Source organism: Mesocricetus auratus, unplaced genomic scaffold, assembly GCF_017639785.1.
Source record: "Mesocricetus auratus isolate SY011 unplaced genomic scaffold, BCM_Maur_2.0 Super-Scaffold_100009, whole genome shotgun sequence".
NCBI lineage: Eukaryota > Metazoa > Chordata > Mammalia > Rodentia > Cricetidae > Mesocricetus > Mesocricetus auratus.
In genome coordinates, this window is record NW_024429193.1 from 53,476,589 (window position 1) to 53,503,730 (window position 27,142).

Here is a 27,142-nt window from a genome sequence, read left to right on the forward strand (position 1 = left end):
CCTGAGTGCTGGGACTGAAGGTCTGAGACACTACCTAGCAGGCATATTTCTAACAAGTCCCATTAGTTCTCCTGCTTCAGCAAGCCTAGAATCCCTTGCCAGAATAAATCTTCCCTCACTACTACTCACAAATGCCAATTTTCTAATCTTTCATATAACTGGTCTTACCTTGCCTTAGAAAGCCCCTATTGACTTAAGCTTTGTTAAACAAAACAAAACAAAATGAAAAAAAAAACAACACTTTAAAATGGATCCAGGTGTCTTAACTGTTCTGTTTCTTTAGTCCCAAAACCCATCTTCTCTCAGAATTGAGTCCTTGGCTACCTCTGATAACTGTCCTGCCTGAAAGTCAAGTAGGCACTGGAGACACAAACTTAAGTCCTGCTGCTGCCCCTCACGAAGACTATCTTGAGGACATTATCTACCTAACTTACATTTGCTCATTATCCCCCCCAAATAGAAATTATATCTACTATACAAAAGAACTGAGTAAATGAGATATCAGTGAAGCACTTAATACAAAGCTTGGATTATTTTAAGAGTCTCAATAATTAGTACTATAGGATTCACACTCAATGAAAATCCCGCTCTTAGCGATGGGTAGACTCAAGATCTGCCCAGTGGAGGACAGCAGACTGTCTGAACCCCCCCCCCAGCCTTTTCCCAAGTCTCTGAATAAAGTGTTTTAACTCCAAGAAAAAAGAAAAAGGAAGGAAAATCTCACTCAGTGTTATTCAGTTTATTTACTTCATTTATTCTGTTGGTTTAAGACCCTCGGCAATTAAATTGAGTTCGTAACACCAAGTTTCATAACGATAAGCCATGCGAATTTGAGCAACATTTGTCCTCCGGATATCATTTCCAACAGGGCCTTCCTCAAGGTAATTTTTGCCCAGAAATTTTGTTTTTTCCTGTAAGACAATGAGAGAATACTCAATGTCTCTTTTCATACTGGTATAGACAGCGATTGCCTCCTCCGCCATAATCTTCACATTACTCATAAACAAAAGGAAAAACTTCATTTAGTGCCTTGTGTGCATATTTCCTGAGAAATCAAATGTATATTATTTCCTGAGAGACATGGCCAGAGAATATAACCCAGTAGGGATTCATATCAGAGCCTCACAGGCTGGTACCCTACCACTGAGCTATATCCCAAGCCCCAGGCTTTCCTAGTCCCTAGCCGTAGCAACTGTATGTGGCTTGTGCAACAGTTTCTCTGCCTGTATTTCCTCACTCCACCAATTTTTCAATGTTTAGATTGCTAGACCCAATTCTCAGAAGGGCAGTCAGCCACCATCACGTCTACCTCGTGAGAAATTCCACACTGCAGAACACTGTTCCTTGCCACCTCACACATGTCACAGGTGCTCAGCTTGAAGACTTGGGCCGCGATGGCATATTCCTCCATCAGGGGTTCCTGTAGTTATTTATGTAAGTAAGCAGAGGGGTGCATTAGTACCAGAAACAGTGCACATCCTACATAACGAGGATAAAGAAGCGCCTTGATTTGCCTCTCAGTTTCTGGGTGGGGAATGATAGCTCAGCAAAGCACACTTGCATTGCTCAAGCCTCTGTGTACCTTGGTGAAGTGGAATTGCATCGGGTCATCGGTCGACAATGAGATCATCAGGCCTTTCTGGAGGAAATCCAGGAAAGGATTCTTTGCATATTCGAGAAACAGGCTGTTGTTACTTAATGGTGACATGGCGATGGGAATCTGGGCTAAGAAAAACAAGTACTGTAACACAGGACTCTGAAAAGAAAGTAAAAGTAACAGTGAGGTTAGTGAAAAGGGCTAGACACCAGAACCTTAAAAATCCCATAGTCACTGGGCGGTGGTGGCGCATGTCTTTGATCCCAGCACTCAGATTTCTGTGAGTTCAAGGCTAGCCTAGTCTACAGAGCTAGTTCCAGGACAGGCTCCAAAGCTATACAGAGAAACCCTGTCTAGAAAAAATAAATAAATAGATGATGGATGGGCAAATAGATGATAGATAGATAGATAGATAGATAGATAGATAGATAGATAGATAGATAGAAAGAAATCCCGTGGTCAACCTTATGCTTTAACTTTCAACAAAGGTATCTTAAAATCTCCTAGGAAGTGGTTATAGTTTTTCTTTTCTTTCTTTCTTTTTCCTTTTTAATGCCTGCTGTTTTGCCTGCATGTGTATCTGTGTGAAGGTGTCAGATCCCCTGGAACTGGAGTTACAGACAGTTGTGAGCTGCCATGTGGATGCCAGGAATTGAACACAGGTTCTTAACCAGGCTAATTGTAGCTTTTCAATGTAAATACTTAAAATCAAATGTTCTGATATTGCTTTCAGAAATGTTTGGCAAAATCAGTTCTTTAAACTTGAGTAGTAAGTTATCAAAGTTAGATGGGCTGATCTAGGCAATTACAGCTCAAAAGTTTCCCCGAAACCTGGTGGTTTTTTTTTTTTCTACATGGAAGTTATAACTATCACAAGAGACATTTTAAAGCAAGCTACAACAAGAAACCTGGCAAAAAGTAGCTTCAGGGAAGCCAAACCACCTCTGATGTTACCTGTCAGAATTCTAAGATGGTAGTTGGGAGATGTTTGTGCATTCATCTCTGAGGGCAGCTAGCAAGGTAACCTTGAGAAAAACCCTTTGCAACTCTCTGTAGAACAAACTGCCTAAGAAACCCCTAGAATATTTCATGCTCAGTGACCCTGATTTCATAATAAGGGTAGTAAAGACTCAGAGTAGCAAAGCCCAAAGCTGAAGCTGCTCAGTTTTTGACCTTGCAAAGGTGGATAATAACCTAGAGAAAAGGCAGCAATGGCTGATGGGAAAACAGTGGTTTCCATAGTCTCTGATCACGAAAATGTTCAGCTCTCTTTGTGTTGTGGGCTGGTCTCTGAAGAATTACTATCTTTCCCACTAGTCTAGTATAGTCCTCACCCCAACTTCCCCATCCTCCTGGGGCTTGAGGTCTGCCCTATCCTTCCTCTCTCCTGATACCTTGGACTTTTCAACCCTAAGGGGAAAGTAAAGCATTTGGGCTATCAGATGGCAGCTGTTAGCTAGGGAAGATGGGTGGCATGCCTCCTGCTTATCCTTAATTCACTAATGAGCTCAAAGTACAGCTCATATTGGAAACGGACCATAATGATTTGTTATGGTGCTATTATAGAATTACTATTACTATTATAAAATAACTCCATCAGGGCATGGTGGCACACACCTTTAATCCCAGCACTCAGGAGGCAGAGGCAGGAGGATCTCTTGTGAGTTCAAGGCCAGCCTGGTCTACAGAGTGAGTTCCAGGACAGCCAGGACTACACAGAGAAACCCTGTTTTTAAAAAAAGGAAGAGGAGGAAGATGTGGAAGAGGAGGAGGAGAAGAAGGAGAAGAAGAAGAAGAAGAAGAAGGAGAAGGAGAAGGAGAAGGAGAAGGAGAAGGAGAAGGAGAAGGAGAAGGAGAAGGAGAAGAAGAAGAAGAAGAAGAAGAAGAAGAAGAAGAAGAAGAAGAAGAAGAAGAAGAAGAAGAAGAAGAAGAAGAAGATATTCTAAGCCAGATGTGGTGGTATTCACTATTCACCTGTTATCCCAAATCCCAGCAGTCAGAAGTAGAGGCAGGGAGGCAGGAGGATCAGGAATTCAAAATCATCTTTAGCTACATAGCAAATTCAAGTTCAGCCGGAGAACCTGTCTCAAAATTAAATTAAAAAAGCTTCGAACTCACCTTCTTTAAATTCAGGCCATGAGAAATGTTGTCTGCTATCATAAAGGCTGTCATGAGGTGGGTGAGAGCTCCTGCCTCCCCACAGTGGGGGCGGAACAGAAATGTATTCATGCCTCGTTCCCTGTGGAAATGAAAGTGCTGTGGGAATCCCAGGTTCTGGGCAGAGAGATTTACAAGAAAATCCATTGGTAGAGTTAACACTTGGGAAGGGGCCGGCAGAGGTGGCGCACGTCTTTAATCCCAGCACTTGGGAGGCAGAGGCAGGTGGATATCTGTGAGTTCGAGACCAGCCTGGTCTACAAGAGCTACTTCCAGGACAGCCTCCAAGGCCACAAAGAAACCCTGTCTCAAAATCACCAAAAAAAAAAAAAAAGAAAAGAAAAACCACTTGGGAAGGGAACAGTCACCCAACAGCTCCAGCAAAACATAATTGCCCATGCTCACTGTAATTCTTACTAAATACAAACTTTTTTTTAAGAGGCAGCAGAGGATATGGTGGGACAAGGAAGCAATGGAGAATAGAGTACCATGCAGGGACATCTTCAGTTTCAGTGCCTGCCTCCCTGGGTATCAGGCACATACATGGTGCACAGACATACATGCATACAAACACTCATACACATAAAATTAAAATAGATAAATATTCCAAAGGAATAATAATAATAAAGTAAGAGGCAATGATGTGCATCTGTGATCCTAAGACGAGACGGAAAGCCGAGGCAAGCACTGCTAGGGACTGCAGTCATCTAGCACGCGACATGGCAGAGACAAGAAAGGCCTTGCCTAAGGAACCTCGAAGAAGGGAACCAACATCCGGACGTTATCTTCTGACCTCCCCAGGTACTCTGCACCAATACACACACGCACTAATAAATACACTCACAAGCAGACCATGAAAGGACATTTCTTCACCCCATTTCTCCTGCACTTACTTTCTCAGGCTGTTGAGCACTGTGATGTTTGCATACATGTAATAGGCATAGTAAGTATAAGATGGGTTGTTTTCCATTGTCCACTCCTCAGGTTTGGGACTCTTGGAGGAAAACATGTGACCACTGTGCTTGGACTCATCATCCACACTGTCAAAGCCAGTGATCTGTCAGAAAAGTGAGCCATGCCATGAGTTCAGTGTGAGGGCAGAGGCTCTGCCTGCAGAGAAACTCCTTAGATAGTTCCAAAGCGGGGGTGGGGGTGAGGGTGGGGAGTGGGGGAGAGTAAGGGGGCAATATAAAGATAAGCGGGGAGAATCGGCGAGGACCAGCAAGGACAACTGGCTCATGCAAGGAGTATAAGAGGCTGAAGGGTCATACTTACATGCTTGAGAAAGACACTGAGCTCTGGGTGAGCTTGGGGGTTGACGGTGGCCTCAAACACTGGAAGGAAAATGTTCTCCAGCATCTTTCCAAAGTGTGGCAGGAAATTCTTGGATCGGAACACATCACTAAAGGCAAGAGGGAAGGGAACTCAGGAGAGAAAGCACAGTAAGACCCACTGTGTGGGAGCCAGAGAACTAAATGTCATGCGTCGGAAAAGGACCTGGTGTGTTCCTCCTACACTCACTCCTAGATATTCTCCTTACATATTCATGAAGAGTTTGGATTGGGGCTGGGCAATGGTACACACACCTTTAGCCCCAGTCCTGGGGAGGCAGAGGCAGGTGGATCTCTTGAGTTTTAGACTAGCCTGGTCTAAACTGCTAGTTTCAGGACAGCCAGAGCTACACAGAGGAAACTCTGTCTCCAAAACCCTGCCCCCCACCCCCTAAAAAAGAGTTGGGTTGGACTGGGCACTGGATCACATACCCCAGCTCTTCTATAAACTCCCTGCAGCGAGAAAACTCAGCATTTACAACTGAGTGCAGCTATGAGGAGTGTAGTAATTCTGCCATAGGGAACTCAGCAACCAAACACATTTGTGGTCAGAAGTCAGCAAACAAGAAACTGCTATCAAGAGTTCCCCTTTCTGGGGATGGAAAGATGGCTTAGAGGTTAAGAGCACTGGCTGCCCTTCCAGAGGTCCTGAGTTCAATTCCCAGCAACCCACACAGTGGCTCACAACCATCTGTGATGAAATTTAGCGCCCTCTATGGCTTGCAGGCATACATGCAGACAGAACACAGTATTTATAATAAATAAGTAAATCTTAAAAAAAAAAGTTCCATGATGGGGAGACGGGGTGTGTCTCAGTTGGTAGAGTGCTTGCCTAGTGTGCACAAAGCCTTGGGTTCAATCCCCTGAACCCCACAAATCAGACAAAAATGATGGTGTATGCCAACACCCTGGGAGACTCTCTCTTTCTCTCTCTCCCATACACACACACTTAATCTGTGGTAACAACAGATAACACTACTTTATATATACCAGAAGCTTTTCTTCTTTGTTTTTAAAGATAGGGATTCTCTGTGTAGCCCTGGTCGTCTTGAAACCCAGTCTATAGACCAGACTAGCCTCAAACTCAGAGATTTGCTTACCTCTGCTAGGATTAAAAGCTTGTGCCACCACCACCCAACACCAGAAACTTTTCTTTCTTTTTTTTTTTTTTGGTTTTTTTTCGAGACAGGGTTTCTCTGTGGCTTTGGAGGCTGTCCTGGAACTCGCTCTGTAGACCAGGCTGGCCTCGAACTGACAGAGATCCACCTGCCTCTGCCTCCCGAGTGCTGGGATTAAAGGCGTGTGCCACCAACGCCCAGCCCACCAGAAACTTTTCTAACTAGATAAAAATATTAGCTACATTAACCCTCATAACAACTCAATACATTAGGTCCCATTTTTAGGTATTTTGTAGGACCTGAACTCATGACCTGAGCTTCATGGTTGTGGAGCAAACACTTTAGCAGCTGAGCCATCTTTCGAGGCCCAGTGAAGGAAACCGTGCATTGCCATAGGGCACATAAGCAGGCCGCCAGAGACTTTGTATGTATGTAAGCATGGAAGTTAGATAAAAGATCGGTGATACTGCACACAGGAGAGAAGTCATCCCTGAAGGCAGGGAGTGACTGCGCATACCATGAAAGGGAGTTGGCTTCCTCAGCAGCAGCACTGACACATACTATCATTACGAAGAACTTGGGCTTTTTTGGGTGAATCAGCCAGTGGCAGTAAAGGTTCAGATACCAGACAGCTAAGATTGGATTCTAACACAGTGCACAATCCTGTAATCCCGGCTTTCAGGAGACAGAAAGAGGTGGAATATGAGTTTGAGTCCAACCTGAGCTATATAGTGAGACCCTGTCTCAAAACTAAAACTAAAGAGCTAGGTATGGTGGTGCAGGCCTTTACTCCCAGCACACAGGCAATAGAGGCAGTAGATCTCTGGAAGTTGGAAGCCAGCATGGTCTACATAGAAAGTTCCAGGCCATCAAGGATATACAAGGAGATTCTGTATCCAAAATAAAATAAAATAAAAGTATATGCCAGTACAGATGAACTTGGCAAAGAATGAACTGGACACAATGTGTGATGTACACGGTTCTTATCTAACAGACATGACTAATGTGTGATGTACACAGTTCTTACTCTGACAAGACAGATGTTGTGTACATGGTTCTTACTCTAGCTTAGCTCTTCCTTAGAGTAAGAACTAAGTATTTGCCCCTGGGGAAAATACATTCTAGATCCTTACTTTTAGTTTGAAAACCAAACTAAGTTGGGTGTGGTGGTGTATGATTCATGCACTCAGACAGCAGAGGCAGGAGGATTTCAAATTTGAAGTCAGCATGGGCTACATAGCAAGACCTTATCTGTGGTGGGAGAGGAGAGAAAAAGAAAGGGGGAGGGGAGGGGAGGGGGGAGAGGAGAAGGAGAGGGAGACGGGGAGAGGAGAGGTTAGATTTTGGAGCTAGTCCCCAGTGTAGCCCCTTGGGCAAAGCTGATATTTATTTAAATGATCTATAGCTTTCTGGTTCAGACTGAGAGGAGGCAGTGGGAGAAGGACTAGCCCGAGAGCCCACCCCCATGGGGAGGGGCAAAAACATACTAGATCCTGGGGACCTGGATCATCCATGTCATGTTGGGGCAATAGATGCGGTTGCAGACAAACCAAGAGGAGAGTTTGCTCCACTCATCAGGACTGCGACCATAGATGGACAAGCGGGGCTCCGCATGCTGGTACTTGGCCTCCACCAGATCTGCACCCACCTCCTGTAAAGCCAAGAGAAGGGTGGGAGGCCGGGAATTCCCACAAGTCCTCCCAGAGGTCTAGGCCAGAGGGCTGTAGGGAGAGGGAATGTGAAAGGGATTGAGAACAGAATTATCAGAGATCGAAGGGGGCAGAGAGCAGAGAGCAGAAGAGCCTCCGGTGACAGAGACCAGGGGCAAGGATCAGGCTAAGGATGATGAGATAGCCATGGGGCCTGCAAGGCAAGCACAGCTGTATAGACCCCTCTCCCCAAGACACAACCATCAGCCCCGCATGCTACACTTGCTTCTTAAAACACAGCATCACAAGGGATACTCCTAGCTCTGCCCAAACCCGGAAGGTCAGGTCCTTAACCCCTAAATCACTCCTTAACTTCTCCACCCTAGAAACAGAGGCATTTCTCCAGGGATGCCTCTTTCCCTCCTCCCCCTCCCCCTCCCCCCTCTCTCCCCTCCCTTTCTGCCTTCCTTCCTTCTTTCCTGCCTTCCCCTTCTCTCTTCCCCTATTCCGAACCATAGTAACTATTTTTTACTCACCTTGATGATAGTGGCAAAATATTCCCCATTAATGTAATTGTCTGTTTTTAGGTAGAGGTCCCGAAGCTCACTTGCACCCACAGGATTGTATTTGTCGTTGAATTTGTCAAAACGCTGGAATGTCTGGCGTCCCTGAATCAGGAAACAAGAGCAGAAGTTTTGATTACCAGAGCTCCCTGGGTACAGAGTCCTGGGAAGGACCAAGTGGAACATCTGGGTTTGTGGGTCATTAGAGCAAGTAAAAGTAGCATCTTCCCAACCTACAGCATGAACATCCAGAGAGTCAACCGTCAGGTCATACGGGTGCATGTTTAATTTGGCGAAAAGTTCCTTTAGGGTCAGATCCTTCTCTTTAGTGCTGTAGACCACTCTGTCAGCGTCAATATGGTATGATTTCTTAATAAAGCGCAGCAGGTGCTTCTGGTTCATGCAGGCAGCGGCATGGATGTGAGTGTCCACCTGTGTGCACATTTAGAGAAAGGAAAACCAGCAATCAGCCTTCTTTGTACAGCTGTTGGTGGCCACAGTCCTGCAGACCGCACTGAGGAGGGAGGGAGGAACAGACAGTGATGTGAACCGATAGCCGGTAGAGGCGGCCAGTAGTAAAGGGCCATTCGTGTCCTCTCTGCGCCTGCGGAGGATGTGAGTGGTTTACTGGATGCAGGGAGGAGGTCTGGCCCTCCCAAACATCAGTACACCAGTGTGCTTCCCACATCTGAGACAGAATTTTTATTGCTCATTTCTACTCCACAAATACAATAAAAGCAATTTAGCTATCATAGTTTTTGCACCCAAGGAAGTTAAGATTTAAATTATAGAGCTCATTGGCTACGCTGGCACATACCTGTAATCCCAGCTACATCCCTACCCTGGGGAAGAGGAGGCAGGAGAATTAGGAGTTTAAAGTCATCTTCAACTATATATCAAGTTTGAGGCCAGACTGGGCTACATGAGACCCTGCTTAACAAAAACAAAAACAGAAAAAAAAATAGGGCAAGACGATGGCTCAACAGATAAAAGCATTTGCCACCAAGCTTGATGACCACAGAGAGCTGACTCCTGAAAACTGACCTGATACAATGATGATGTAAAAACAAAATTCACAAGTACAATAGTATTTGTCTGTTGGAGGCAATTTCCTGCAGCCCAGTGATGGGCTGTGTGCTGCGAATGTTTCTCTTACTGGTTTAATACAAATGCTGATTGTCCAGTAGCCAGGCAGGAAGAACAGGCAGGGCAACCAGACTAGAGGAATGCTGGGAAGAGAGCAGAGCGAGGAGCCGCCGGGGAGGTGCCACGTAGCTACTGGGAAGATAGGACGCCAGGCGTTCTCTGGTAAGATAAGGCTTTGTAGAAATACACAGATTACTAGTTATGGGTTAATAGTTAAGAGAGAGCTAGCCAGTAAGAAGCCTACACAAGAAAACTCCAGCAATGCCTAAGTCACCGGTCAAACAGTTTATAATTAACATAAACCTCTGTGTGTTTATTTGGGGCTAAACGGCTGTGGGACCAGGTGGGACAGAAACTGTCTACAGCCCAGGCTGGCCCTAGCTTGATATGTAGCTGAAGATGACTTCAAACTGCAGATCCTCCTGCCTTTACCTCGCAAGGACTGGAATTTCAGGCACGTAGTCCATCTATCTATCTATCTATCTATCTATCTATCTATCTATCTCTCTCTTTATCCATCTACCTATCTATCTGTCTATCTATCTATCTAGAGACAGACTTTCACTCTGTAAATCAGGCTGACCTTGAACTCATTGCCTCTGCCTCCCCAGTACAGGGATTAAAGATGGGCCACCACATTAACTTATCATGCCTATTTTATAAATGAATAGTAGTCAAACATGGTGCATGCTGTAATCCCAGCACTCAGGAGGCAGAGGCAGGAGGATGGCTGTGAGTTGGAAGGCAGCCTACTTTGTATAATGGGTTCCAGGACAGTTAGGGCTACACAGTGACCATGTCTCAAAAATCAATAGGTAAGGCTAGAGAGATAGCTCAGCATTTAAGAGTGCTTATTCCTTTTGCGGAGGCCCTGAGTTCAAATTCCCAGCATACAGTTGCCTGTTAACTCCAGTTCCAGGGGATCCAATGCCATCTTCTGGCCTCTGAGGGTACCTGCACTCAATGTGCACATCTCTCCCCTCTCTTGCCTCACATTCGCAAACAACTTTAAATAAAATTAAAAACTTGAAGGAATCTTTTTTTTTTTTTGGTTTTTCAAGACAGGGTTATCTCTGTGGCTTTTGGGGCTGTCCTGGAACTAGCTCTTGTAGACCAGGCTGGTCTGGAACTCACAGAGATCCGCCTGTCTCTGCCTCCTGAGTGCTGGGATTAAAGGCATGTGCCACCACCGCCTGACTAGGAACCATTATTTTAAAAAATAAAATAAAATATATTAATAAATTTATTTTTGATAGACTAAGCATTTGCTCAAAATTTGACAGCAGCTAAGCCGAGACTCGAGACTGGAACTTGGCTTAGACATTTCCACGCCTACCTACTTCTTTGAGGTCATTTGCAAGGCCAGAACATATTTTGGAAGTGTTCCTGGGTGAGTAGCCCATGCAGCACCTGCAATCTTTATGTAACTCTGTTGAGCAAACCTATTCCTCCACTTTACAAATCAAAACAAAATCTATTTCATTCTTTACCCCAAGTTCTATAGTTAGGATACAGAAGACAGCAAGAAGGAAGCTATCCCAAGCGTGAAGTAGTAACTCTTGAAAGCTTTGGTTTTTATTCTTGTTGGTGACAGTTATGATTTATTTTTGCAGCACTGGGCCCCAACCCAGGGCCTTGCACGTCTCAGGCTGTACAATCTCTCTGCCACTGGGCTGCTTCTTCTTAATTATAATTTTCCCATGGCAAGTGTCATTTTTTCCCCTCTTGGGCAAACAACATAATGGCACTTCAAATCTTCTATATATAATCTACCTGCCTCAGCTAAAATCCATGCAACCTGAAGAAGTGGTATGTTCCTCAGTCAGCAAACAGCTTCTTGTCCTTAAAAACTCAGAGACCCTGCAGGTGGGGTGCATGTCCATCAGGGCACATGTCCTTTGGGGTGCATGTCCGTGGGGAGCTCTGAGCTGCATGCACTCACCTTCCTGCAGTTATAAAAGTCCCGGTGGGGGTTGTTCTTCAGCTCCTTCAGCTCATCCATCTCGTTCAGCATCTGATGGACCTGGAACTTGGAGGACAGGAACTTCAGACGCCGGTGAGCATAAGTCTTACTGTGAAAAGTAGATGCACAGGATTCTTAAATCTTTCCAGACAGGTAAGGAAAACGATAACAATTTCAAAGCCTACGGGACTGTCCTCACCCACAGGAGGAAACAGTTGTGAGAAGAAATACTGTTTGCTCCTCCACAACTAGGCCAGTGTAGAGTACCCAGCTTCTCAGCAAAGCTGGACATAATACTAAGGGAGGACTTGAGAAGGCATTTAAAAATCTGTGGGGACAGTGTAGGTCAAAAGTAAGTAAGATCCCAGCTGTGGAGTCAATAGACCTGGGCGCCATCCTGAGTTAGCACCTACTTAGTTACTCCACTCCCTCAACTCACAAATGCTTCAGCTTGTTAAACTATAATTAAAGTATCTCAGGGTAGGGTTGGGTGGGGAGATGGCTCAGTGGTTAAGACCTGAGTTTGGTTCCTAGAACCCACCTCTGGGATCTCACAACTCTGCCTGTTACCACCAGGCCAGGGAATCTGATGCCTCTGGCTACCATGGGGCGTGCACTCACATACAGGTACCCACACAGAGACAATTACATATACACGTAATTAAAGAAATAAAATAAGCTGGGCAGTGGTGATGCGCGCCTTTGACCCCAGCACTCAGGAGGCAGAGGCAGGTAGAGGCCTGCCTGGTCTACAGAGTGCGTTCTGGGACAGCCAGTGCTACATAGAGAAACCCTGTCTCAAAAAACAAAACAATAGTAATAATAATAAAATAAAATCTTAAAAAAAAGAATATATCATAGTAGGGCTGTAGCTCAGTTCATACAGTGCCTGCCTAGCATGTAAAGTCCTGTGTTTGATCCACAGCACTGCATAAACTGAGCATGATGGTGCAAACTTGTAATCCCAGCACTTGGGAGGTGAAGGCAGAAGGATAGAGGTTCAAGGTCAGCCAGGACTACATAGCAAGTTTGATGTTATCCTGGGCTACTTAAGAAACTTAAGTAAAAGTCGGGCAGTGGTGGCGCACGCCTTTAATCCCAGCACTCGGGAGGCAGAGGCAGGAGGATCTCTGTGAGTTCGAGGCTGGGCTGGACCGATAGCCTCCAAAACTTATACAGAGAAACCCTATCTCGTAAAAACAAAAACAAAACAAAACAAAAACAAAAAAAGAAACTTAAGTAAATAAATAAATAGACAGATGACAGACAGACAAAGAGACAAATGCATTGCGTAAGGCATTGCAGGCAATAAAGGAGTTTAGTGTAGTGTTTTAACCGTGAGCATGTGATGGTATACTTGTGATCATCAATAACACTGGTTGCTGATGTTTAGATCTCAGTTAACACTTACACAGGCCCTTGTGCAATCAGAGCAAGCAAAAAGTTCATGTCGTCCAGGAAGTCATCCAGATTTGGGTAAGGGTAGGGCTTAGGCTCCTCTCTTGTGGCTGCTGCTTCATCAGGGTAGATGTAAATCACACCACCCTTCATCTGGAGGTGATAGCCCAGGTTTGCAGGAAGGTCCTCTGTACCAAAGGGATCCTCTCCCTTCTTCGGAGGAGGGGTGAAGACTTTCTCAATAAAACACAGAGCAATATGTCAGCATCTAGGACAAGTGGCCTTGTAAACATTACCCACATAAGAAATATTGCAATATCTCATTAGCTTGTCATCTCACACTTCATCAGTTATAATTTTACACCTCTATTAACTTGTCTTTTTTTTTTTTTTTTTTTTTTGGTTTTTCGAGACAGGGTTTCTCTGTGGCTTTGGAGGCTGTCCTGGAACTCGCTCTGTAGACCAGGCTGGCCTCGAACTCACAGAGATCTGCCTGCCTCTGCCTCCCGAGTGCTGTGTAGACCAGACTGGCCTGAAAGTCACCGAGATCCTCTCGCCTCTGCCTCTTGAGTGCTGAGACTAAAGGTATGTGCCACCATGCTTAGCATAACTTGTTCTTTAAATAAAGCTTATTTTCACACTGAGTTTTCAAAGTGACCGAGTAGTATAAAATAGCAATAATATTTCATCTGGCATAAGAATGATTTTCAAGTGATTAGAAGTAGTATTTATATAATGTAATTAATATACTACTTACAAATACATTCTTTTTTTTTTTTTTTTTTTTTTGGTTTTTCGAGACAGGGTTTCTCTGTGGCTTTGGAGGCTGTCCTGGAACTAGCTCTTGTAGACCAGGCTGGTCTCGAACTCACAGAGATCCACCTGCCTCTGCCTCCCAAGTGCTGGGATTAAAGGCATGCGCCACCAACGCCCGGCACAAATACATTCTTTTTTTTTTTTTTTTTTTTTTGGGTTTTTTCGAGACAGGGTTTCTCTGTGGCTTTGGAGGCTGTCCTGGAACTCGCTTGGTAGTCCAGGCTGGTCTCGAATTTACAGAGATCCGCCTGCCTCTGCCTCCCGAGTGCTGGGATTAAAGGCGTGCGCCACCAACGCCCGGCAACATTCTTAAATTTATTTTTGAGACAAGGTCTCATTATGTTATCTTGGCTGTCCTGGCACTTGCTATGTAGACCAGGCTGGAGTATAACTCACAGAGATCCTCCTGCCTCTGCCTTCTGAGTGCTGGGATCAAAGGCATGTGCTGTCATTTCTTATTTCTATTTATTCATTTATGTGTTTATTTAGTTAGTTAGTTTAGGAGATGGGGTGGGATTGGATTTTTAAGACAGGGTCTCACAGCACAAGATGGTCTCCAACTTGTTCTGTAGCTAAGGATAGCCTTACACTCCCGATTTCTTGCTTCTACCTTTGAGTGCTGGGATTCCAGGCCCATGTCATAATATCTGGTGATAAATACTTTTAATTTCCTAAAATCACTCAGCACAGGCTTTCCGCTCAGAGCAGCTTATTGGCTTATTAAATTATTATATAAAGTAGCAATAAAATCCCAGCTTAAAATAGGGTTCAGAGTGTTACCTTTTAAAAACATTGTCCTATATGAGCCTTCACTATTTTGTTTTGTGACAGGGTCTCGCTATGCTTCTCCAGCTGGCCTCAAGCCTTCCAAGCCTTCCATTCCTTTGCTTCAGCCTACTCAGTGCTGAGATTAAAGGTGTGTATCCATCCCTGGCAAGAGGTTTTATTTTGTGTTGTCTTTTTTTGTTTTTGTTTTTGTTTTTGTTTGGTTTGGTTTTGGTTTTTCAAAACAGAGTTTCTCTATGGCTTTGCAGGTTGTCCTGGAAGAACCTGTTCTGTAGACCAGGCTGGCCTCAAACTCACAGAGATTACCTGCCTCTGCCTCCTGAGTGCTGGGATTAAAGGCATGAGCCACTGACACACAGCTCTTGTGTCATTTTTAAATCATTTTTAACATTTATTTATATTGTGTGTGCAAGTATGCACATGCCAAGGTACACATGGGTAGGTCAAAATCTGTTTGAGGTTGGCATTGTGCTTTTGCAACCCTAGCATTCGGGAGGGGGAGGCAAATGATCAGGGTTTAAGGTCATCCTTGGCTACATAACATGTTTGAGGCCAGTATGGGCTACAGGAGCCCAAAGCCAAAAAAAGGGTATAGATCTAAATACCTAAATATAGGAATTGATTAAAGCAATTGTGATACAATTATACAATAGAAATATGCAAAATTGCCGGGCGGTGGTGGCGCACGCCTTTAATCCCAGCACTCAGGAGGCAGAGGCAGGCAGATCTCTGTGAGTTCGAGGCCGGGCTGGACCGATAGCCTCCAAAACAATACAGAGAAACCCTGTCTCATAAAAAACAAAACAAAACAAAAAAGAAATATGCAAAATTGTTAAAATCTGATTATTACATTTTAGAATTATATAAAACAGACCTGCTAAGGAAAGTCAGGACATTAGATTCCTTTTTAAATTTTATCCATTTATTTTTACAATTATTTGTATGTGTGAATATATGTGTATGTGTCCATGGCACGTGTGACGACAACTTGTGAGAGTCAGTTTTCTCTTCCCACTTTGTGGGTCTGGGGCTCAAACTCAGGTCTTTAGGCTCAGCAGAAGGTCCCCTTTGCCCACTAAGCCATTTCACCAGCCCTGTAGAGGCCAGGGGCAGGTAAGGAAGGATGGAATGTGGGCTGCCCCCTGCGAGCTTAGGCTGTCTCTAGACACATGGACTTAGAGTGAATAAACAAGGAGAAAGTCAATCGGGGCTGGGGAGCAGTCTCCAAACAGAGCAATCTCAGGGAAGTGCTGAGGGACACAGATCTAGAAAGGCTTCCAGCTAAAGCTGAGGGAGACATGCAGGTCTGCCTTGCCTGAACTTGAGAGGGTAAGCCAGGAGGATCAGTCAAGGATACCCTCAGCTACGATCAAGGTTCGAGGCCACCCTGGGTAAACTTGGGATCCTGTCACAAACAAACACTCCCACCCATAACCAGGACTAAGGAGGATGGAGTAGAGGTCATCAATTTAGAAACAAGTTAAGAGAGCAAGTAGGTGGACAGCTGAAATGTCCTTTGGATGGAGACGGGAGAAGGGAGCAGGAAAAGTAACGTGCTTGGATCTGTGTTTAATACCCAGTGTAGAAGTGAGGGTGACATAAAAGACAGTGAGACTGAATCATAGCCGAGTAATTAGGACGCTTTCACAGCCACTGAAACGAGGAAACACACAGACCTAAGCTGGGGTTTGAAAGCCGCTAACGACAGAATCAGGATTGATATGGGGGCCTCAGGTCGGGGCCAATGGCAACTATGATACCTTAAGGCTGGGTCACTGATATCCTAAGAACATATGTTAGAATTCATACTTAATAGGTAAGTCACCTGGATAGAAGCTCTCATTTGCTACCAAGGCTTCACCGTCAATATTCCTCAGGTACTTGGAGGGAGTCTTGGGGAACCTCTGGAATGACTTCTGCATGTATTTCTCCCGTATACACAATGCCCGATAGAGACCTTTACAAACCACCTCGAAGTCTTCAACTGTTACCTGCCAAGGAAGAGTCAGAGCTGAGCCTGTGAGAACCGGGAAAGCAGCCAGGCTGATCTCTCAGTCCTGCTCTCCTGTTTGCTGTGACCTTGCTGAGCCTCTCCTATCTGCCTGGCTGTTCCTTCTGGACTGGGACCCGGAACTCTCTCCAGGAGTTTTTCTATCTCTTTTATCTCTCTACCATACCTTACCTGAGATGGGACTCTTTCCTGTGAATTTTGCATTTGTTTCTGAGGGTTTTGATTCTAGGACTCAAATCCAAGGCCAAGTACTCTATCACTGAGTCTCCAGTATTCTTTTTTTTTTTATTTTTGGAGACAGGGTTTCTTTCTGTAGCTTTGGAGGCTGTCCTGGCACTCGCTCTGTAGACCAGGCTGGCCTCGAACTCACAGAGATCCGCCTGCCTCTGCCTCCAGAGTGCTGGGATTAAAGGCGTGCACCACTACCGCCCGGCTGAGTCTCCAGTATTCTGTTTCGGTTTGTGCTGCACAGTGGTAGTTATCTAACTTGATTAAAAGAACTGATTGTTTTTATCACTGTTTTTTGTTTTTTAGCTCACCACACAAAGTAGTGGGTTTCATCGTGGCGTCCTCACATGTGTCAACATACTTTGTCCTTATCCATGTCCTTTGCCTACTGCCCTCTCCCATGCCCCTCCTTCCGGCAGTTTCTCCCCTTTATCATCCAGTCAGTTTCCCCTCTGCTTTCCTATTGCATGTCCTCTGATCCCCCTCTTAAGATCTCTTCTCCATTTCATGGTCCCTTTTCCAATTTCTGGTTTTGTCACACGTGCCATTTTAAATCTAGGCTCTGCATATAAAAAAACGTGATATATTTGTCTTTCTGAGTCTGGTTTATTTCACTTAGCATACTGACTTCTAATTGCATCTATTCTGAAATGTCATGATTTCACAATTGGTGTGTGTGTGTGTATGGTATAGGTGTATATGGTGCAGGTATGTGTGTCCAAGGAGGATACAGGATGTCCCACTCTGTCACTGTCTATCTTAGTCCTTTGAGAGAAGGTCTCTCACTGAACCTGAAGCTAGGCTGGCAGTCAGTCACAGGCAAAGGATCTCACTCACCCGTATGTCCCCGCGCCAGCACTTCAGCCTTCAAGGCCTTAGCAATTGGCCTCAATAAGGGCCTATTAAAATGAGTCAGTTGCTCATCAGGTTCCAAAAGCCCTGAGACTTTAGCCCTGAGACAAGCCTCCCCATTGCTGTTTACACTTCGAGGATGCCCCTGTTGGCTACAGAGCACAGCTATGAGGAACATCGCTCAGCAGGTTAGTCATATTCAGCAGTAACTGAAGCAACAAGACCCGAGACCCAGGCTTCAGATGTGGGGTCACTCTTCCCTGACTTCTTGGAATCTTCTCCCCTTCTGTTCCTGTTCTCATGTCTACCAAGCACAGAGATGCCAAGTTTGTCTCCTGTCTTTAAGCCCTTTGAAGTCTGGAGTTTTCCAAATTGTGTTTGTCTCATGTATGTGTCATTTCATTAAACATTTCATGTCAGTTCTTTAATGTCTGCACCTGCCCCTGCTGTTTGCCCAGCACCCTGGTTACCATACTGAAGAAAATAAACAAACAAAAATAGCCTGCATTTCCCCACCCTGAGCCTTGGGAGTACCTCAGGCCTTACCCTGCCTGGGTCAGTTACATGAGAAGGGGGCTCAGTATTGATTCTATATTTGGAGCAGAGACTGAGGGCTTGATAGCAGTTTCACCAATATGATGCTGATACTGCAAGTCTGTGTGGCAGAGATTTATTAATTGACAAGCAGGGCAAATGGTTAGTAACATGAGTTCAGTATCCCTGTGACATACAAGAATCCATTCCAAGCAACACCTGCTGTGTAAGCAACTAATGAACCCAAAGGATTTATCTGGTCTAAAGACAATGGTATCATTGGAATTTTCCTTTCTTTAATTTTTTTTTTTTTGGTTTTTATGAGACAGGGTTTCTCTGTATTATTTTGAAGGCTGTCAGACCAGCCTGGCCTCGAACTCACAGAGATCGGCTTGCCTCTGCCTCCTCAGTGCTGAGATTAAAGGCATGTGCCACCAAAGCCCGGCAATAGTAAAAAATTTTTAAAGAGCTGGGCGGTGGTGGCACAGGCCTTTAGTCTCAGCAGGGAGGCAGAGGCAGGTGGATCTCTGTGAGTTCGAGACCATCCTGATCTGCAAGAGCTAGTTCCAGGATAGCCTCCAAAGCCACAGAGAAACCCTGTCTCGAAAAAAAAATTATTATGTGTGAGTGTTTTGCATGCGTACATGTGTGTGCACCACAATTGTATCCATGGAGGTCTAAGGAAGGTATCAGATCTCCTGGAACTGGAGGTCCAGACAGTTATGAGCCACCATGTGGGTGCTAGAAATTGAACCTAGGTCTTCTACCAGAACATCGAGTGCTCTCAATTGCTGAGCCTTTCCTCCAGCACCCCTCCATTAGATTTTCCTTTTTCTTTGTTTTGGGCATGCACCCATGGAAGTAGAGGACAATTGCAGGAGTTGGTTCTCTCTGTCCACCATTAGGGGCTTGGGCCTTCGAGGCAAGCCCCTTGACCTTCTCAGCTATCTTGCAGTGTGCTCGTCCCTCATGCCCTCACCTCTGCCCTACCTCATGGTGCAGTCCACAAGGACACACTGGGGTTCATCGCTGCTGTCTCTGGCCCCTTTGCCCAGGCTGCCCACTGTAGCATGCGGGCGGATAGAGCGACACAGAAACATGGCATTCGGCATTAGTAGAAATGTAGATGAAGCATGGCAAAGGAGGGATGCTGCGTCTGCTCTAACAGGAAGGAGGATGGCATGGAGCTACAAGGGTCTGGCTGTGAGGACATCCACATGGCAACTCACCCCAGAGGCGTAGTCCCCCGTGATCTGTACCCTCTGGAAGTCAGGCACGCTCTCATAGGTCGGGGATGAAGATATAAGTTCTTCGATGTGGGACAGTTTGGTAGAAGTTGTTTCACTTTGGGGAATGGACAAATTAACAGTCTTCCGTCCTTGGAAGCGCCTTTTTCTGGGTTTGAAATGGACACATAAAAGGAATTAGCTTGGTCTTCCTCAGGACTTCCATTGTGCTAGATGGACTTTCACTATGCCAGTTTATTTTGAGGCCAAAAAAAAAAAAAAGTAAAATATGAATTGGGTGTCAGAAACAAGATATCACCATGATGGGAGAAGAAAGCACCAAGCAAATATGATGGGCTGTTCTAGAACAGGCCACCTGAGGAAATATACTAGACGGTCTTCACCATAACACCCTGCTTTCCAAACAGTCTGGCAGGAATGGACTAGGCGATCCAGCTATTACAGTGAGCACAGCTGATGGCAGCTGTGTCCCGTGTCATGTTATTCATGCCCCTTCAATTCTGAGCTTCCATCTCCCTAATTGTATAGTGCCATACCTTAGAGCCACAGTTTAGAGCCTCAGCTTAGAACCACAGGTCTGCTATGGCTCTCCTCTGGCATCCCTCCCACATGTGCTACGGCTGGCTCACCGGTCTGTGGCACTATTGGGGAGCAGGCACAGCTGCTGAGGGGCGGTAGAGTGGGAGGGGAGGGGTGTGATCAGCCAGCAGGTAAATGCTCTGAAGGGGCATGAGGCCCCGAGTCTCTCTCCTCCCCCTCTTACCATAATGTGGTCAGCTTTGCTCCGTCATGAATTCCCTTCCACGGTGTTGCCCCTCACCACAGCCCCAAAGCAACAGTGTCAACTGAGCATGGACGGAAAACTCTGAAACTCAGAGCCAAATACGTCCTTTCTCCTTTAAGTTCATCTGTCTTGGGTATTTTTGTCACATAGCTAGTTACCTTATGGAATTTCTGTGAGATTTAATGTATATAGAATGGCTTTCCTTTCTTTTTCTTGTGTGTGTGTGTGTGTGTGTGTGTGTGTGTGTGTGTGTGTGTGTGTGTGTGTGTGTGTGGTTGAGACAGGATTTCTCTGTGTAGCCCTGGCTGTCCTGGAACTTGCTCTGTAGACCAGGCTGGCCTCAAACCCAAAGATCTGCTTGCCTCTGCCTCCCTACTGCTAGGATTAAAGGCATGCACCACCACCATGCCTGGCTGATGCTGTTTTATCACATGGACTTTTTTTTTTAAGTTTCTACTTTGAAGAGACAAAAAGTCCTGGGCAAGATCCTTCAGGGGACCCCATAGGAGACTATTTGCTGTTCCTCCCTTCAAGTCATAAAATCAAGAGAATGACAGCAAGATGAGGCTGGCAGGATCGGGGAGGGCTGAAAGGTTTGAGCGCTGTGTGTTTAAGAGCTATAGGGAGTGCTAGAAATAAAGGGAAATAATTCTTTTTCATGAAAGATCTCTGCTAACTCCTGGGGCAAGAGTAGCATGCATGACAGGTACAGTATGGGTGGGGATGAAGTGTCCCTCAAGGCGCCCTCAGACTGGCTGGTGAGGGATTCACACAGAGAGCACAGCTGTTGGCGGGGGACGTGTCTGAAGACTAGGCATTTGAGTTCCAGCTCACCCGCCATCTGTGTCTGTGTTATGAGTGCTTGCTGCGGCTGTCAGCCCACTTTGGAGGCTCCGGTTCTCTTCCTGGGGTAAGCAAAGGCTTTATTTAGCTCAAGGAGATGTAGATGAGGGTAGGGGGTTCCTGCTGCTTTGTCTTTTTCTGTCGTTGGTGTCTCTCCCCAACATAGACAGTGAGGAGGAAGAACTCAGAACCTGGCGGAGTCTTCCTTTCTGTGTGTCCTGCATTCAGACAGACCTTCATTCAGGACCTGCTATTCCTTCCGAGGGGCCGCACATTCGCCCTAACCACTTACCTCCTGCCATCCATGGACATGGACAGATTCTCCATGTGGAATATGTGTGCTTGCATCTCATGAAGGGAAATTGGGCAGATCTCGTCCACATCGAAGGGGGAAATCTCATGTCGACCTCCCTCATCTTTGACTTCAGAGGCAAACACTTTTTCAGCAAAGCTACGCATTGCATCATCAATTTCTAGAAGAGGGTTTTCACATATTAGTCAGCATTCTTGTCCAAAAGCCGTCCAGGAGTCTCTGGGTATCAGGCATAAGGATTAGGATACATTGTGTTGGCTTCATGGCTTCGATGACCTCCAACCAGAGCTCAGGCCTGCCCCAGATTAGTGGGGTTCTGTGTATGGAGCACACCCCTGGAGGGCCCTAAAGATGCAGCTAGACCCGCACAGGACAAACTCTTAGTGTTATACCCTTGTTCCTGGCAGAGCTAACTTGGCTTTCATAGTCATCACATAACAGTCCTTTCTGTTGAGTTGTCTGGGTCCTCCTGCTGATTTTAAAGACACGGTAGAAGGACTGGCTGGTCCCTGGAGCTTATCAATGCAAAATCAGCAGAAACAGGAGATTAATGTGGCCTCTCAGACCCTTCTAAAGAAAATTTTCTCATACAATGGCCTCTGTTTTTTTTTTTTAAACCTGACAACTGTGATATAATGTTATGTGGTGAAAGGAAGCTGCCAAAACCTGGGGCCATGTGCTGGGGGCCCATTCCTTGTGGACATGACCTTTGACAACGAGTGACTTAGAAAGCCAACCCACTGCTACACCTTAAGCTTTCCCATCCTATCCCCACCCCGTGTGTGTGTGTGTGTGTGTGTGTGTGTGTGTGTGTGTGTGTGACAGAGAGAGAGAGAGAGAGAGAGAGAGAGAGAGAGAGAGAGAGAGAGAGAGAGAGAGAGAGAGAGAGAGAGAGAGAAAGCGAGCCTTGGGGGTCAGTTTCCTCCTTCCACCATGTGGAGCTCAGCCCAAGTTTTCCCATTCTTAAAATGAAGAAACAAGGGTGACCTCTACTAGCCTGGCAATGACTAATCCCCTAATCTTCAGGATGTAAGACCCAGTTTCATCATATGGGGTAGTGACAGCCATCAAGTGTTGGTTTTTTGTTGAGTCCCACTGTCTTCTCCATGTGCCCAGCTCACACCTCACACCTGCAGCACTTGTAAGAGCCTCTAGGTACTTCCAGAGAAGAGCTGGTGAGCAGTAATGAGAACAGCGAACAGCTAGCAACTGGAGCACCCTGACTCAGAAACCTGTCATAGAGTCGGCAGAGCAAACTACACAGAGAATGACCCTCTCTTGCCAGGTTCTATGCAGGCCTCCAAAAGGTGATTATTTTCAATCTGATTTCATGGTATAACTGACCTGTGCTGCTTATCAACTCCTTCACGACCACCAGCAGCAGCCCCCCCATTTCAGTTTCCTTGTGTGCTAAGTGGGGGCACTAATACCAACCCAACCTCACTTGCAAGGCCGTTGTGACATAATGAGTGAGATAATGTGTGTGGAAACCCTTCAAGAGAAACAAAGCATCAGATTAAACTGAATGAGGTCATTTGGCAGCATTGGGCAAGCACACAGTTGGTTAGCTTTGGGTCATTAAGGATGATATGTGGTTATGATCGTATGGGATGAAGCATACATTAGCAATGATATCAAGCGACTCCTAACTTCACCAATGCTGTCAGGTAAGCTACTTTCAAATCTTGGCTTCTGATGGCAGAGTTAACAGGGCAGACTATGTTGCTTGAACCTCGAGCATCTTTTTGCCTTGTTAAACACAAACACCTTCTGAAATCGCAAAGCATGCTTGGATGCTGTTAGTGGTTCTTTGGCAAGCACAGCAGTCCACAGTGAAACAAATGGAACACTGAGTAGATATAAGTAAAGGCTGAGAATGACTGCCTAGTCCACCACCAGCTGATTCCTAGAAGGAGCATCATTCCTCCCAGAGCATCATGGCCACAAAGCTGAGTGGAAGGCAGAAGTTAGAAGCTTCATGCACACATGAAGGACAAATGGAAACAGGCCATTGGTTATGATGATGAGAATGAGGTGACAAAGCCATGGCTCGTCATGCGGGATCTGTGGCAGTGCTTCTGAAGACCTCAGGAGGACAGTGTGGAATTGATGCCAGAAACAAAATCCCATCTGGTGACGCCCTGGCTCTTCTAGAACAGCATTTGTTATCTGGGACTGTTTGTATTCATTTTTCTCATATATATACACATGTATGTACATATATATATGAGAAAGTATATATATATATATATTTCAAAGTATAGCTTTCACTAAGGTCGTATCTCTCTCAAGTAGCTTACATGATGACCAAAAATGATATGTTTGATATTTGTTTCCACAGAGTTAAACAGCTGTCTGGACTCCATGCAAGCACAGCTGAAATTTGATCTCTAGCTGGAGAACTCTGCCTTTCCAACTACTTCACGGCACCGTGGTGACTGTGGGGTAAAAATAAGTAGGTAAAATGTGGTGACAACCCAAATTCAGGAAGGAGAAATAATCTTCTCAGCTTGTATAGACAATTACTGACGCCTCAGCATGTTGTCTGAGATCATGGGACCTCTGAGGGGGCGTTGTCTGGGAGACAGGACATCTATATCAGGGCAAATAGGAAAAAAAAGGTAAAGTGGAAAAATAGGGCACGAGATTAAGACGAGAAAGGGTGTCCATGATATCTGGGTAGCCTTGGGCAAACCACAGTCACCAGGAGCGTTATGGTTCGCCATCATAAAAGGAATAACAAGTCAACCTCAGGATGGCCCTTAAGATCTTACATGACATACTTAAAATCTCCAGGGTGCTCTCCTTAATATCTGGGATTACTAGTGCAGGAAGTACAGGACTTGAGAAAAAGGTCATCATGCTTGCTTCTCCACCCCACCGATCCGGAAACCCAGGCTTATTTTCCAGCAGAGTTTATTTGTGTATGGGGAGGCCAGCTCACAAGCCTCCCACCTCCCCATCTCATGTTATAGAGGTGCTTGGAGCAGAACTGCATCAGTCAGCAAAAGAGCAGCAGACTCTGAGAAGAGGGTGGAGGACACAACTAAAGCTGGTTTATCTAAAACCATGGGTTTTTTTTTTTTGGTTTTTTGAGACAGGGTTTCTCTGTGGCTTTGGAGGCTGTCCTGGAACTCACTCTGTAGACCAGGCTGGCCTTGAACTGACAGAGATCCGCCTGCCTCTGCCTCCCGAGTGCTGGGATTAAAGGCGTGCGCCACCAACGCCCAGCCTAAAACCATGTTTTATCTGGCAAAAAAATTCATAACAATTTTTTTTGCACTAGGTTGAGGATCTTCTAAGGTGAGGTTTGGTAGGCCCCTGTTGACTCATCTGTATGTTTTATTTCAAAGCTGTAAACAAGCGACATGGGAGGTAGCCTTTATTTGCATGTGTGTTTTGTTGTTGTATTTTAAGACACGGTCTCCCTATGTAGGCCAGGCTGACCTTGAACTCTCCATCTTCCAGCCTCAGCCTTCCTAGTGCTGAGATTATAGGTGTTTACCATCATGTTTCCTTGGAGCGGGGGAACTAGTGAGTATTTTATTTTTCATTTTTGTGTTTTGGAAATCCATAAAGGTTGTTTGCTAGCTAGCTACCATTATTACTTTTGGTGGTTCCATCTATAAACACTGCTGAGAAATAAGCATCTTTGTATAAGTTAAGGAACACCATCACCTCTTTATAAGATACTTGCAAATGGCAGGAAAAACAGTCCAAGATACTCACGTTTTCCTTGACCTGTGTGAAGTAAAACAAAACAAAACACAACAAATGAACAACTCTGAGCACTCATTGGTTACAGGGAACTCAGGCTTCGGGAAACACATGTAGGTTGCACACAGGAAGGGGTGGTCCAAAGTGCTGTTCTAGCTCATCTTCTAGTCTCTTACTGTGTGCTGCCCAAGGACATCATGGGGTTAAGGCCATTATACACTGTCATCCCCTTCCCTACCGACTTATGTCTTTAAGCACATATTAATTAAAAGTACTTCTTTTGGAGGCAGTGGAGGGGGGGGTTGAGCCTGAGTCTTGTGTATGCTACTATCAAGCTCACTCTGTACTACTGAGCCACATTCTTAGCCCATAAAGATACTTTTTGTAGGGTGGAAAAGTAAAAGAAAAAAAAAAAAACAAAGGAATCTGATGAAGAGTACTAGGAACTCTCAAACAATGCTGGGAATAGGTAAACAAAACCAGCTTATTTGATAAACCAGTTGGTAACACCCACTGAACCACCATTTTTGAGACCCAATTCCACAGAGAAACTCTTTATGCACAGAGAAGGTTATAGATGCATAAGGTCAAGAGGACATTTATGCATATAAAATAAGGTAAAAATGAACCAGGAGATTAAGAAAACAGGAGAGTCTCATAACAATTTCAAATGGTTTTAGGAAGAGTTTGGAATAAATACATAATAAGTCACATTATAACAGTAAGATGAAGCATTCTCCTGCCCAAAGGCTATATAATTGCTGGAGGAGCACAAATACAACTGTGTTCTTAAAGGCATCTTTACTTTTGCATAGGACACAGACTAGAAGCTGAATGTCAAAATGTTTGAGTGGACCCTTGCACCATCAGTGAGACTACGTGACTTTTAAAGCTACTATTTCCTAATTTTCTTAAGTGAGTTTCTGTTACTTTAAATTTTTATTTCACGTGCCTGCCTTTTTATAGTGAAACATACAAACAGTTGATTTCTTTAAGAAACCTTCCTGAGTGCAAGCACACGCTGGGTTAAAGCTCCTTCCATGCTCATGATCTGCCTTCACACACTGTAAGCAACCCTTCTCGGGGCTGTGAAAGCATAGCTTTTGCTCAGAGTAGTCCAATAGATGGCTCCGCTTTCTAAGGGATTCAAAGACAGTTTGCGAAAATAACCCTCCTCCCGCAAGCAGAAAGAAAGCAAACTTGGAAAAACTTTGCCTCTCCCTGACATGGACATCCAAAGCTACTATGGACCCTAAATAAAGGATTACTGAAGCTGCCACAGTAGTTAAAGGAATGTTTCCATGTGGAAGAAAAATCCCTACATTTCAAACACTGTGCACACCTACCTGTAAGTTTGAACAGAGGCATTGTGGCTGGGATCCTTGGCTCTAGGAGGGCACAGCAGAGGAACAAGAGAGGGACTGTGGGGTGGCTGAGACACTTTGAAATACTGGTGCACACATTTTATTATTTTGTTTTGCCCCCTGTAACCTGACCCTTCCCTGCTAAAAGGAGAGATGAGCTTCAGACCTATTTATAGCTTTAGGCAATGACAGTGACAAACAGGTGAAGCCTCCAGTCTTTATCTTGAGATTGTAGAAAAGGTAGCTGTAGTGGCCAGGAATCAAATTTCAGCACCACCATACAACAAGCTGGCTCATCACGTGTGACTCTCTTACAGGATGTGACCCCACATCTATTTTTTACCCCACTTACGTGTCAAGGTCTTCTGGGCTTCGGATAAGAAGAATCCTAACATCAGGAAAGCTTTTGGTGAATGCCCTGGTACATTCATCAAGACCTCAGCACACACTATCACACACACACACACACACACACTTTTTAAAAAAATTATTTGTATTTTATGTTCATTGGTGTTTTGTCTATGTGAGCATGTTGGATCCCCTGGAACAGAAGTTACAGGCAGTTGTGAGCTGCCATGTGGGTGCTGGGAATTGAACCCAAGTCCTCTAGAAGAACAGCCCATGCTCTTAACTGCTGAGCCATCTCTCCAGCCCCAACACACACATACACTTTTACTAGCTGTGTAGCATCACTATTTGAAAGGCTAACTGGGACTGACCTGGGC

At 45.1% G+C, this 27,142-nt stretch overlaps 1 protein-coding gene and 1 long non-coding RNA gene across 3 annotated transcripts; one reads left to right on the forward strand and one right to left on the reverse strand.

The window, feature by feature from the left end:
• Positions 1–724: 724 nt before the first annotated feature.
• On the reverse strand, positions 725–26,516 carry Ampd1 (adenosine monophosphate deaminase 1). 2 transcript variants are annotated; one of them, XM_040752132.1, is made up of 16 exons: positions 26,400–26,506; positions 25,066–25,077; positions 21,316–21,496; positions 19,379–19,544; positions 16,350–16,515; positions 12,936–13,155; positions 11,504–11,633; positions 8,653–8,847; positions 8,389–8,520; positions 7,691–7,854; positions 5,030–5,156; positions 4,648–4,811; positions 3,716–3,836; positions 1,583–1,756; positions 1,310–1,420; positions 725–911 (listed from the first exon to the last, which is right to left on the reverse strand). In XM_040752132.1, the coding sequence occupies exons 1-16, from the start codon at positions 26,419–26,421 to the stop codon at positions 753–755; spliced, it is 2,244 nt and encodes a 747-aa protein (XP_040608066.1). In that variant the 5' UTR covers positions 26,422–26,506; the 3' UTR covers positions 725–752. The 2 variants fall into 2 exon arrangements, with proteins under 2 accessions (XP_040608066.1, XP_040608067.1); XM_040752133.1 differs by lacking the exon at positions 25,066–25,077 and having other exon boundaries at positions 26,400–26,516.
• LOC121142370 lies at positions 9,644–17,332 on the forward strand. The gene is made up of 5 exons (XR_005879376.1): positions 9,644–9,723; positions 10,845–10,951; positions 11,546–11,617; positions 14,570–14,654; positions 17,070–17,332. It is a non-coding gene; the product is annotated as an uncharacterized LOC121142370 (long non-coding RNA).
• Positions 26,517–27,142: the final 626 nt, after the last annotated feature.